Source organism: Crocodylus siamensis, chromosome 6 (genome assembly GCF_052110815.1).
Source record: "Crocodylus siamensis isolate JL-2025a chromosome 6, ASM5211081v1, whole genome shotgun sequence".
Taxonomy (NCBI): domain Eukaryota; kingdom Metazoa; phylum Chordata; order Crocodylia; family Crocodylidae; genus Crocodylus; species Crocodylus siamensis.
The window spans coordinates 18,864,495-18,876,708 of NC_143400.1; the positions used below are offsets into that span (position 1 = coordinate 18,864,495).

General features: G+C 64.9%; 2 protein-coding genes across 5 annotated transcripts; both read left to right on the forward strand.

Annotated features, from left to right (window-relative positions):
- The first annotated feature begins 1,933 nt into the window (after positions 1–1,933).
- On the forward strand, positions 1,934–5,527 carry GAL3ST4 (galactose-3-O-sulfotransferase 4). Of its 2 annotated transcripts, none has more exons than XM_090055720.1 (4): positions 1,934–2,063; positions 3,294–3,410; positions 3,561–3,870; positions 3,971–5,527. In XM_090055720.1, the coding sequence occupies exons 1-4, from the start codon at positions 2,014–2,016 to the stop codon at positions 4,775–4,777; spliced, it is 1,284 nt and encodes a 427-aa protein (XP_089911846.1). In that variant the 5' UTR covers positions 1,934–2,013; the 3' UTR covers positions 4,778–5,527. The 2 variants fall into 2 exon arrangements, with proteins under 2 accessions (XP_089911846.1, XP_089911847.1); XM_090055721.1 differs by having other exon boundaries at positions 1,964–2,063; positions 3,297–3,410.
- Positions 5,528–6,702: 1,175 nt separating this feature from the next.
- Positions 6,703–11,831, forward strand: TRAPPC14 (trafficking protein particle complex subunit 14). Of its 3 annotated transcripts, none has more exons than XM_090055650.1 (11): positions 6,703–7,254; positions 7,357–7,452; positions 7,652–7,781; positions 7,919–8,005; positions 9,010–9,130; positions 9,262–9,409; positions 9,808–9,890; positions 9,995–10,158; positions 10,248–10,432; positions 10,533–10,726; positions 11,287–11,831. In XM_090055650.1, the coding sequence occupies exons 1-11, from the start codon at positions 6,856–6,858 to the stop codon at positions 11,438–11,440; spliced, it is 1,761 nt and encodes a 586-aa protein (XP_089911776.1). In that variant the 5' UTR covers positions 6,703–6,855; the 3' UTR covers positions 11,441–11,831. The 3 variants fall into 3 exon arrangements, with proteins under 3 accessions (XP_089911776.1, XP_089911777.1, XP_089911778.1); XM_090055651.1 differs by having other exon boundaries at positions 10,254–10,432; XM_090055652.1 differs by lacking the exon at positions 7,919–8,005.
- The last annotated feature ends 383 nt before the right edge of the window (positions 11,832–12,214 follow it).

A 12,214-nucleotide genomic window follows, 5' to 3' on the forward strand; every position in this document is an offset into this window, starting at 1 on the left:
AATGTCCCCAGCCCCCTGCCCCAGGAACTGAGGCCGGGGCCAGGGGCTTCAGTAAATGAACCATTTTATTGCAGAAGGAACAGAAAAAGGAGTCTGGATGCAGAACCTCCCACCCTGTCCTGCTGTCCCTGGTGGGGGGGAGGCTGCGTCCATCCCCCGGTGCTTCCTGAGTCCTGTGCTGCACGCCCAGGCAGGTCGTCTGGCTTCCTCTGTTAAGTCTGTCCCTGGGGGGTGTCAGCCGTTGGTGCCCGGCAGGGACTGGGCTCAGAGTCAGCAGGGCTCCCCGAGATAGGGGTGGGCAGTACACCTGGGTTCTCTCATGGCTGGGGGGCATCCCCTGTCCCCCACAACCCCCACCCCCACTTCCCCAACCCACAGCCCCCACCCTGCACCAGCACCCAGATGCCTGCGTTCTAGGCAGGTTCAGAAAGGCGGGGAGCAGGGAGTTTGGGGGGGTCAGGGGCCACCATGTGCCTGTCCTTCCATGGATGTGTCTATCTGCCTATCCCTCTGCACCTTTACTTGTCTGTTTATCTCTGTGGATTCATCTGCCTGGCGTCTGTGCAGCTCGTCATTTCTCTGTCTGTCTGCACACCAGTCTGTCCCTTTGTGTCTGTCTGCCCACCCCAACCCTGGCTCCGGGGCCCTGGGGATGACCAGGGTCCCAGCACCCCTGTCCCGGCCCCCCACCTTCATGTTGGGCTGACAAATTTAAGTTGTGGGGGGGCTGCAGCTCTACAAAGCCCCTGCCCCACCAGACCCCTGTGCCTAATCCCAGAGTGGATTAAAGGAAAGAAAAGTCAGAGGGCAATTAACACCCACCCCTACCCCAGGCAACTGTATTCCAGCATGGAGCAAGGGGCCCTGTGCTACCCAGCCCCCCAGTACCCATCCCAGAGCCAGACACATCCCAGGGCCTATTCTACCCAGTCCTGATGCCCCGAGAGCCAGTTGCCTTTCCCTACTCCTGCATCCCCTGGACTCCCCACCAGAGCCAGCTGCCTCTCTGCCCAGTCCAGGGGCACTGCAGGGACAGTGGAAATCCCCAGGTTAGAGCGGAGCCAGAACTGTGCCCCTGGGGCCATGGGCAGCATCTCAGGTATGTGCCAGGCAACACCTTCTGCCTTGCACAGCAGACGCTGGGCCAGAGGAGACCCACACTGAGCCCCCTCCTCAGACCCCAGTTCCAGACAGGCCTCCCGGCCCCGCTTACCCACAGCCAGTGCGGGGTCAGGTCAGGCCTGAGTCAGCGCCGGCTGCAGCTGGTAGGTCCCTGGGGGCCGCGCATATCCAGCGACAGCAGCTGCGGGCACTGACCCGGGCCTGGGAGTGTGGCCAAGTCCCTGCTGGGACCTGTGTGTGTGCCGAGCGTGTTGCTGCGTGTGCTTGTGTGTAGAGTGGATCTGTGTAGTTCACATGTGCAGGGGAGAGACTTGGTCCCAGAACATACGTGTGTGCATGGCTGTGCAGAGCATTTGTGTGCATGTGCATGCGCAGAGCAGATCTGTGCAGCACATGTGTGCATGGGAGAGAGTGAGTCACAGAACGTGTGTGTGTGTGTGCACGTGTGTGTGTGCACGTGTGTGTGTGCGTGCATACAGGGGCAGTGGGGCCCGGGCACGCGTGCTACAGCAGTGTGGGCCTCAGTGGCACATGCACATGTGTAGCACGCTCTGTGCAGCCAGCGCTATGCACCAACATGTCACACATGTGGACATGTGTGTTCACAGCACCCTTGGGTGTGTCTGCTCTGTGTGTGTGTGGGCTGTGGGCAAGGACAGGCATGGGCAAGGATGTGCTGGAGGCTGGGGGCTGAAATCCCACCCATCCAGTGCAAAAATGATTGACAGCTCCAGCGGGGGGGGCGGGGACCAGCTGGGGGTGCAGGGGGGGCAGGCCAGCCCCGGGAGGGGGGAGGGGGGGCGGGGAGGAGACAAAGGCGGCGCAGAAAACTTCCCACACGGGCCAGGCCGGAGTGAGTGAGACAGGACCTGCCGGGATGCAGGCAGCGCCATGACCCCCCCGGCCCTGGCCCCGGCCCCGGCCCCGGCCCCAGCCCACGGGTGAGTGCCAGATTGGGCCCCCCAGCACCAAACTCCCTGCCCCGGCCATACGTGACCAGCCCGGCCCCACAGGTCAGGAGTGAGGGGCACCGGCAGGGCTGCGGTGGGGGCAGGGGCTGCGGGTCGGGAGTGTGGAGCACCAGCAGGGCTGGGGGGCAGGGGTCTGTAGGTCCTGAGTGAGGGGAACGAGCTGAGGGGGCAGGGGGTAGAGAGGATGTAGATTAGCAGTGAGGGGCATTGACGGGGCTGTGGGTTGGAAGTGGGGAAGCACTGGTGGGGAGGGGGGCAAAGGGCTGTGGGTCGGGTGGGGGGGACCACCTTGGTGAGGCAGGGGGCAGAAGAGAGCTTGCAGCCCCTCCAACACACATCCCCTGGTGCCCCCAAGGTCCTGGAGAATGGGGGGTGCAGGGCTAGCAGGGCAGGGGGCTGTGGGTCGGGAGTGAGGGACACTGGCTGGGCAGGGAAAGGCAGGAGGCTGCAAGTTGGAAGTGAGAGGCACCAGGATGGCTGGGGGGCAGGGGGCTGTGGGTCAGGAGTGAGGGGCACCGGCAGGGCTGGGGGCTGTGGGCTGGGGGCAAGGCCAGCCGGGGCAGGGGCTGTGGATCAGGAGTGAGTGGCACCTGGCTACTGCAGTGGAGAGGCCTGGGCCGGGTGCGTCACTGCAGTCGGTCGGTCGGTCTGTCTGTCCCACCTGGGAGGGGCTGGGAAGTGGTCACATCCCATTCAGATGCCTCATCTTTCCGGGGTGGGAAGCTGAAGGAGGTGGGGGGGGCTTTGCCCCCTCCGCCCTCCCCCTTGCCCCGAACCTCCCACATGCCTTCGTTTTATGGCTCAGAGCTGGGGCTAGGCCGTGTGTGCTCAGAAGGGAGAGGCCGGGGTGGGGGCAGGACATAGAGGGACAGAGTTGGGGACAGAGGAGACCATGGGAAGCAGGAGGTAAAGGTTGTGAAGGGCAAGGGGCTGTGGGTTGGAAGTAAGGGGCACTGACAGGGCTGGTGGGACAGGGGGATGCGGGTCGGGAGTGAGGGGAACTGGCAGGGCTGAGGAAGGCAACGGGCTGTGGGCCAAGAGTGAGGGGCACCAGCAAAGCTGGGGGGGGCAGTTAGGATCATGGGAGCCCGGATGCCTGGGTTCTCTGGGTGGGGCATGGGGGCTGGAGGGCCAGAGTGACGGCGGGGCTGGGAGTCCTGACACCTGGCTTCCCCTGACCTGCCCCCTGACGCTGCCCAGCAGGAGGATGAGGCTGCCCCCCGGGTGCTGCCGGCTCCGGGTGCTCGGAGTCGCCCTGGCTGTCTGCATGACCATCGGCTTCACCCTGCAGCTGCTGGGGGGCCCCTTCCACCACAGGTCAGATCCCCCCCACCCCGCCTTCATGCGTGTCCAGGGCGCCTGGGTTCTGTGTGTGTGCACAGGGTTCTGGGAAAGGCCCCACCAGTGTCCAGTTTTGGGGGGGCTGTCTGCCTCTCCATCTGTCTCACCACCTCCCCCTCCCCCCAGGGTCCCCCTGGAGCAGCAGCAGCCACATGCCCCACCTTTGTCCTGGGACGAGCTCTATACCTCGCCACGTCCCCGGGACTGCAAGCCACAGCAGCACCTGGTCTTCCTGAAGACGCATAAGACAGGCAGCAGCACTGTGGTAAACTTGCTGCACCGCTTCGGGGAGGCGCGGGGCCTGCGCTTTGCCCTGCCCCACCGCTACCAGCTTGGCTACCCCCTGCCCTTCCAGGAGCGGCGCATCAAGGGCCACCACCCAGGGGGGCCCCCCTATGACATCCTCTGCCACCACATGCGCTTCAACTTGCCTGAGGTCCGTGGTGGGGTCAGAGGCGGGGTATTGGGGCAAGGAATAAGGCTCGGGAATTGGGGAGGAAGTGTCTCCTCACCTCTCCCTGCTGACCCCCCCACAGGTGCAGAAGGTGATGCAGGCCGACAGCTTCTACTTCTCCATCGTGCGCGACCCAGCAGCACTGGCGGCCTCTGCCTTCTCCTACTACCAGGCCGTGGCGCCCGCCTTCCGCCAGGCTGGAACCCTGGGACGCTTCGCGGCTGCGCCGGAGCGCTACTACGACCCGGCCGCCCGCAGTAACCACTATGCCCACAACCTGCTCTGGTTCGACTTCGGACTCCCGGTGCCATCGGGGCCCAGGGCCGAGGCTGACGCCGCCGTGGAGGCGGCACTGGCGCAGCTGGACCAGACCTTCGGGCTGGTGCTGCTGACCGAGCACTTCGACGAGTCGCTGGTGCTGCTGCGAGAGGCACTGTGCTGGGATGAGGATGATGTGGCTGTCTTCCCGCACAACGGGCGCCGGGCACTGGGCCCCACCATGGCCCCTGGCCTGGCCGCCCAGCTCCGGGCCTGGAACAGGCTGGACTGGCAGCTCTACACCCACGTCAACCGCAGCTTCTGGGCCCGGGTGGAGGCCTATGGGCAGGAGCGCATGGCGCGGGATGTGGCCCGGCTACGGGACCGGCGCCAGGAGCTGGCTGAGCACTGCCTTGCCGGTGGGGGCCCAGTGCCAGCCTCACGCATTGGGGACCCCCAGCTGCGCCCCTTCCAGCTGGGCCGGGCCGAGATCATGGGCTACGAGCTGCGGGCTGGGCTGGGCCCCGCGGAGCGTCGGCTCTGTGGCCGCATGGTCACCCCGGAGCTGCAGTACAAGGACCTGCTTGACCGCCGGCAGTTCAGGGGCAACGGCACCAGTGACCCCACGTAGGTGGGACCCCTCAGGAACGCCCCCCTCCCAGGCACATGGTACAGCCCCACCCCAGGACTCCAGGTAGCAGCCCTCCCCCGCCATGCACCAGGCATGTGGTACAGGCCCACCCTCGTACCCCAGGTAGCAGGGACCACCCCCACTGCCAAGCACATAGTGGAGTGGGACACCCCCACTGCCAAGCACATGGTGCAGCCCCACCCCAGGGACACCGCCCCCAACGCTGCCATGCACACCCCCATGCTACAGATATATGGTACAGCCGAGGGTGTGGGGACGGGAGCAGGCACACCCCCACCACTGCCAAACTCGTGGTACAGCCCCACCCGGGAGACTACAGGTAGTAGGGACACCACCCCCCTCGGCCAGGGATATGGTACAGTCCCACTCTGGGAACCCCTGTGCTGGGGGACACCCCCAGTCGCTCGCGCCATAGGGCCCTCTTGGTACAGCCTGGGGGTGATGAAGGGGGAAATTCCAGGGTACCGCCCCGGGAAGTGGGGTCGTCCACAAGGGTCATACCACTGTCCCTCCAGCCCTGCGGTGCCCTGAGCTCCCAACCCCACCCCGCATCCCCTTGCGCCACTCCCCCACCCGCAGCCCTTGCCTCCTATTTATTCCCCAGGTGTTGATGGGGGTGGGGGGGAGCAGACCCGCCTCGGCCCACTTTTATATCTTTGAAAATAATGTATTTTTTAACGGAAAAACCACTTTTTTAGAGACTTTTGCAATAAAACGATATCACCCCCCGAGCGGAATCACTGAGTGTTGGGGAAGAGTGAACCCCTCTGCCTTGCTCACACGCGGATTGGGCCCGGGGGCTGTCAATCTGCCAGCGAGTCACGCCCCCTGAGAGGCGATGGGCTGCGAGGCCTGCCAGTCATGCAGAATACCCTACCCGGTAGCTGTGTCCTCTGGGCGGGGATTAGTGCCTTGGCTTGTTTGTCAGGTACAGAGTCCAGACGAGCTCCACCCACCCAGGCGGTGTCACAGCCGGCGATTGGTCGCTGGGAATGCCGGTCACGGGCAGCGGCTGGCGGAGTTGGTCTCGCCCAAAGGAGCCGTCCACCCTTGGCACTGGGCTCTCCCAACCACTAGGACGGTTCCCTGGGGTGCCTCGTGACCCGGCCCCTTCCACACAGCAGGACTTCTTGCTCTTGGGCCCCGCAGCGTGACCCAGGCACGGTGTCTGGCCCCCCTTTGCCATGTCCATTTGGTCTTGCCCATCGATACTTTCAGTGCTCTGCCTTGTCGTCGCTTTCTGTTTCGCATGCGCGCTTCGCGCCGTGTATCTATGGTGCTGACGCTCGGTTACTATAGCTTGTTCACGGTGCGCACGCGCACTGAGACTCGTGACTCACTAGCTTCGGTTTTCCTGTGTCACTGACAGTGTAGCCAAGGAAACCCATCAACGATTCCGACACTTGGCAGCGTCCCTGGACTGCCAGGACGCATGCGCCAATCCACAATCTCGGCAATTGATATATTTTAACTTAGACCACTAGGCTTGCGTAATTACCACGTCGCATCGATACATTTGGTGTTCAGCTGATGAACCTGTTACCGCCATGCGCATGCGTACTTGATTTGCCCGTTCATAAGGAAACGCCATGCGGCGCCCATATGCAAGTGCGCATGTGTACTCATGTCCGCTCATGGATATTCTCCTCGTCCGACTGGGAGCCCGTTCTGTGCTGTACATTCGCGCTGGGTCTCCCCCAGCTTTAGTTTAAGAAAGTGGCCGATTTCCGACACAGCCATGCAGCGCTCCGGATGGCTGCGGTAGCGGCCCCAGAGTGACGCGGGGGTTGGGGGCCTCCATGCCCCTTCTCCCGAGTATTGTCCCCCCTGCCCAGAGGTTTGCTAGAGCAATATCCCAGTGCGCATGCGCAGCGCGACGCCCATCTATGTTTCCACGGTCTTCCGCGCTGCCTGCTGTCACCTTGTCTCCCATCGATGCGCGCGGCGCTCCGCCTCGCCTCCTGCCCCTCGGCCCGGCCCGGCCCGGCCCGGCTGCGGCGGCCCCTGCCCCGCGCCCCACGTGACCGGGGAGCATCCCCCAAGCCCCAGCCGCGGCGATGGAGGCCCAGTGCGAGTACTTCATGTACTTCCCGGCCGTGCCCTTCCCGGCCCGCGAGCTGCTGGCAGGGGAGCCGGGCCGCTACCGGGCGCTGCCTCGCCGCAACCACCTCTACCTGGGCGAAACCGTCCGCTTCCTGCTCGTGCTGCGCTGCCGCCCGGGGGCCGGGGCCGGGCCCTCTCCCCGGCCCCCCTGGGGGGAGCTGGCCGCCTCGCTGGCCGCCCTTGCGAGCGTCAGCCCCGGCGGGGGGGGTGCGGCGGGGGGTGAGGAGGAGGAGGAGGAGGGGGGCAGGGAACCCCCGGCCGAGGACGAGGGGGAGGCGCCTCCCGGGGTCTTCCGGGACTGCCGGGCACTGCTCACCCACAGCCAGGGGCTACCGGCCGGGCCGGGTGCGGGGGTAAGTGGGGCTGCAGGGTGGGCAAGGGGCCCGGGGGGCTGCAGGGTGGGGGTAAGGGGCACTGGCGCCTCTGACCCCACCTTGCGTCTCCCCTGCTCCCAGATGCCCATTGAGGACCCCATCGTCTCCACCGACGAGGTCATCTTCCCGCTGACCATCTCCCTGGACAAGCTGCCCCCTGGCACTGTTAAGGCTAAGGTCAGTATGGGAGAGCACCCGTGAGCAGGTGTAAGGGGAACCCGCGATGGAGGCCACTGGGGGAGGGGGCAGGAGAGACGGAGGACGGGGGGCATCGGGGCTGGGGGGCTGTGGGTGGGCACCGGCTGCAGGTTGGGAGTGAGGGGTGCCAGCAAAGCGGGGCCGGGGCTGCCCACATAGTGACCCTCACCACCCCCAGATCGTGGTGACTGTGTGGAAACGAGACCGGGAGCAGCCCGAAGTGCGGGACTGTGGGTACCTGAGCCTGCTGCAGACACGGGCGCCTGCCCAGCTCTTCCGTCAGGAGCAGGGGGCCTTCAAGGCCCAGGGTAGGTCCCCGGTGCCCCCCCCCAGGTACCTCTATGGTCCCTATTGTGCCCCTTCCCCGCTTGTGCTCTGTGGTGCCCTCTTGGTGCCCCTCACTCCTGACCTGCAGCCTGCTCAGGCTTTGCTCTCTGACCTGCAGTGAGCACCATGCTGACCGTGCTGCCCCCACCCGTGGTGAAGTGTCGGCAGCTCAGCGTTTCTGGGAAGTACCTCACCGTGCTCAAGGGTGAGGCGGGGGCCAGGGGACCCGCACTTGGTCATGGGGGGTGTAACAGTGGGGCCTTCCTGGCGCTGGTTAGAAGGTGGGCGGCCAGCTGTTTCTGAGCTCAGCGCCTCCGTCTCTTGCGTGCTATGTCTTGATGGAAAACAATTAAGATGTTACCCAGGCGGGAGGGTTCCCGTTTCCTGCCCCAGTGCCAGGTGGCGCTATCTGCAGCTCTGAAACATCCCCTACACCACAGCCCATGCCTCAGAGATGGTATCCAAGCTCTTAACATCTTTGGGGCCCATAACCCTCCAGCCTGGACCCTAACTAGATTCCTCTTAGTCAGGCAGCCTACTCCGCCCTCATTCTGGGCTGCCTCACTCCCCGCCCTCTTCCCTCCACCCTCAGTGTGGCCCCCCGGGACCTTTGGCCACACAGGCCCTGGCCTCATCTTCAAGGCCCATCAGAGCCTGAGGACCCCGGGTCTGGGCATCCATCACAGGGGGGCTCCCAGCCCTTTTGACCCTTTGGGTCCAGCCCTAACACTGACCAGTCACCAGTGCCTCAAATCAGGTCTCTGAGCAACTAGCCCACACTCTCATGGGTCTGTCTTCTCGGGCCCTACTACAGGGTTACCCACCCAGCTGTGGGGGCTGGGGTTATTGCTCCCTGACCTGCCTTCCACCAGGGAGGTAAGCTGCCTGGCATTTCGTGGGGGCTCCCGCACCACTAGGAGCCCCACCAGGCCACCATCCCCAGGACCAGGAGCCTACAAAACACCCCAAAAAGCTCCTGCTCCTATCACCAAGCTGTTCCTATCACCTGAGGCTCAGCTCTGCCAGCAGCAAGCTGCTGTTTCGCCCTTTATATCCTGGGTCTCCAAATGGCCACTGTACTGAAGTACCTGGCTGCTGCCTGCTCCAGCCCTTAAAGTGGAAGGCACCAACAGTGCCCTGGCCACAGGAGAGCATGGGGAGGGGTGAGGGTCGGTGGCTGCCCCTCATCCCCACCCCCCTACCCCCCAGTACTGAACCGGTCGTCGCTGGAGGAGATCTCAGTGAGGGATGTGCGAATTTTGCCCAACTTCAACGCCAGCTACTTGCCCGTGATGCCCGATGGCTCCGTGCTGCTCGTCGACAACGTCTGGTCGGGCCCTGGGGGGGGGGGCGTTGAGCTATCTGGGGGGGCTGTGAGGTGCCCTTCCCCATGTCTCTGACCCCCTCCAGGATCATGGGGGCCTGGGGGGCCGCGGGGCTCACCTAAGTCTTCCCCGGCAGCCACCACTCCGGGGAGGTGCCAGTTGGGGCCTTCTGCCGGGTACCGGGGGCCGGTGCTGCCCCCCCCTGCGCACTGCGGGCCCTGGAGGAGCAGAGCTTCCTCTTCCAGCTGCACGCACCCCAGCAGCCTCCGCCTGATGCCAAAGAGGTGGGCCAGGCTTGGGGTGGGGCTATGAGGCTGCCAGTTTGGTGGGGGGGCCATGGGACTACCACTAATAGCATGGGTGGAGTTACTGAGCTGTCACTCATGATCTGGGGTGGGGCTGTGTGGCTGCTATTCACAATTGGGGGTAGAGCTATTGAGCTGTCACTCATAGCTTGGAGGTGAGCCCATACGGCTGTCATTCAGAGGGGGCGGGGCTACTAAGCTGTCATTCATTACCATGGGGAAAGATATATCAGGGTGGGGCTATACAGCTGTCACTCAGTCTTGGGGGTGGGACTACACATTGGATTCTCCTAGCTGGGGGGTAGGGCTCCAGGGATGCTTTACAGGCCTGGGGGCAGGGCCTGGGAGCTGTCCATCAGGCCTGGCCCCGCCCCCAGGGCCTGGAGGTGCCACTAGTGGCGGTGGTGCAGTGGTCGACGCCAAAGCTACCCTTCACCAGCAGCATCTACACGCACTACCGGTGAGTGACCCCACGTGACCACTGCAACCTCCCAGTGACCCCTCTATGACCTCCCAGTGACCCCTCCGTGACCTCCCCATGACCCCGCAGTCCCCCTGGCACAGGTTGCCGAGCATCCGGTTGGAGCGGCCACGCTTCGTCATGACAGCGGCGGTGGAGTCGCCCGTGTTGCCACGGCAACGCTTTACAGTCACCTACACACTGCTCAATGACCTGCAGGACTTCCTGGCCGTGCGACTCGTCTGGACCCCTGAGGGTGCAGCTGCAGGTGGGGGTGGAGCCAAAGGAAGGGGCGGGGTAAATGGGGAGAGGGCTCCCACCTACCTTGACCCTCCTCTCCTGCTTCTCCCCGGCAAGGTGCAGGGAAGGCACCGCCCGGATCAGCGCCCGGCCTAGGATCAGGACCAGGGCGCCGGGCAGCGCAGGCCGCGCTGGACTCGCTTGTCTGCCACACGCCGCTTGCCCGCCTCGGCCACTCACGCAAGGGCAGCGCCCTCACCGTGCGCGTCGCCTTCCAGGCCCTGCGCTCTGGCCTCTTCGAGGTGCCTGGACGCCTGGGCTCTGTGGGGACAGGGATGGGGGTGAGAGCAGGGAGTGCTGTGGCCCTGGACGCCTGGGTCCTCACCCCCCTGCACCCCGCAGCTGTCGCAGCACATGAAGCTGAAGCTGCAGTTCACGGCCAGCGTCTCGCACCCACCACCTGAGGCCCGGCCTGTGTCGCGCAAGAGCAGCCCCAGCAGCCCGGCTGTGCGGGACCTGGTGGAGCGGCACCAGGCAGGGCTGGGCCGGTCTCAGTCCTTCTCCCACCAGCAGCCCTCCCGCACCCACCTCATGAGGTACCAGGGGTGAGGCCTTAGGTGGGGGCAGGGCCTGGGGCTAGCTGCACCCATTCTGCCAATCCCTGCCTTTAGGGAGTGGGGTAGTTTTGCATGGGGGGAGCCCAACCTAGTCACTCCCACCTCTATTAGCCAATCACAGGATCTACAGGACTCAGGGGTGGAGTTATGGGGGGGGGGCTCAGCCTGGCCCCTCCCGTCCTGCCTGCCAATCCTACTCGGGCAGAGCCTGGCTCCTCCTACCCCCTGCCAATCAGAATCTATGAGGCTGGGGGGGAGCAGTGGGGGTAAGGGGTGGAGTCCTGATGGAGGGGGCAGGGTCTGAGGGAGGTGGGGCCAGCCTGGCTTCTCCCCTTCCACTTGCCAATCACAGCATCAGCTGTGTCCTTGGAGTGTGGGGGTGGGGACTGTGAGCATCCCTGGTACTGGGGGATCCAGGAGGGGATTATGGGAAGGGCATGGGGAACTGAGGCTGAGGGTGGGGGACAGTGGGGAGGCCGCAGGGGGGTGATGGCAAGGAAGGGGACGCAGGAGTGTGACTAACCCCCCTCTTTCTCCAGGTCAGGCAGTGTCATGGAGCGCCGTGCTATCACGCCGCCTGTAGGCTCGCCCGTGGGGCGCCCGCTCTACCTGCCCCCTGACAAAGCCGTGCTGTCGCTGGACAAGATCGCCAAGCGCGAGTGCAAGGTGCTAGTTGTTGAGCCGGTTACATGAGGGCTGAGCCCCGGCCCCCACCCCCATGTGGGCGCACGGCCCAGGGCTGCAGGCCAGAATTGGGCCCGAGCATAGACCCCCCGGCTGGGCCTGGGGGTCCCTGCCCCCCCAATGGGGGAGGAATCCCTGCCCCACATGCCCCCTGGATTGGGGGGGTCCTGGCCCCCCCGATCAGGGCCCTGTTGCTGTTTACACCCATGTTGCTTAGCCCCTTCCCTACTGCCAAAGCTGCCACCTCCTTCCCAGATGCCCCTGGGATAGCTGCCCACACCCGCCACCAAGGGAGAGGGCTCCCATCCCTGCCCCCCTTTTTCCCACCGCACTTTACATCTGTCCCCCGTAGGCCCTGCGCTATTTATTTATTTGTTGGGAATAAAGAACGGAGAAGCGGTCCGGGCCTGGCTTCATGTTGCGGGGGGGAGGGCATCATGGGAGCAGGAGCAGGGCCAGGGCAACTTCCTGCCCCAGAGGCTCATGGGAGTGGCTTGGGCTTCTCATCACTTCATTGGTCCCATTCTCCACCTGCAGCGACCCCTGACCCCACCCCTACAGGCCAAACACCGCTGGCGGGTCCCGGGCACTGGCAAGGACCCCAGGGGTGCAGGGGGACCGCGGGCTGGGCAGGTCAGGGGCTCCAGGTGTCTGCGGTCCAGGCACTCCCCATCCCCCCAGCCAGGTCCTGCCCAGAAGCAGCAGGTTGCATTGGCACCTTCTGTGGGGCCCACCTGAGCCGGGGGTCTGGGGCACAGAACAACCCCCCTGGCCCCAGTCCCT

What these genes read in the sequence shown, in the direction of transcription:
- GAL3ST4 (XM_090055720.1), top strand. Translation starts at nt 2,014, where the DNA reads ATGACCCCCCCGGCCCTGGCCCCGGCCCCGGCCCCGGCCCCAGCCCAC. An exon ending in GCCCCGGCCCCAGCCCACGG is followed by an intron (nt 2,064 to 3,293) that starts GTGAGTGCCAGA and finishes GACGCTGCCCAG; the next exon opens with CAGGAGGATGAGGCTGCCCC. An exon ending in GGGGGCCCCTTCCACCACAG is followed by an intron (nt 3,411 to 3,560) that starts GTCAGATCCCCC and finishes CCCTCCCCCCAG; the next exon opens with GGTCCCCCTGGAGCAGCAGC.
- TRAPPC14 (XM_090055650.1), top strand. Translation starts at nt 6,856, where the DNA reads ATGGAGGCCCAGTGCGAGTACTTCATGTACTTCCCGGCCGTGCCCTTC. An exon ending in GGGGGCCTTCAAGGCCCAGG is followed by an intron (nt 7,782 to 7,918) that starts GTAGGTCCCCGG and finishes TCTGACCTGCAG; the next exon opens with TGAGCACCATGCTGACCGTG. An exon ending in TGCGCTCTGGCCTCTTCGAG is followed by an intron (nt 10,433 to 10,532) that starts GTGCCTGGACGC and finishes TGCACCCCGCAG; the next exon opens with CTGTCGCAGCACATGAAGCT.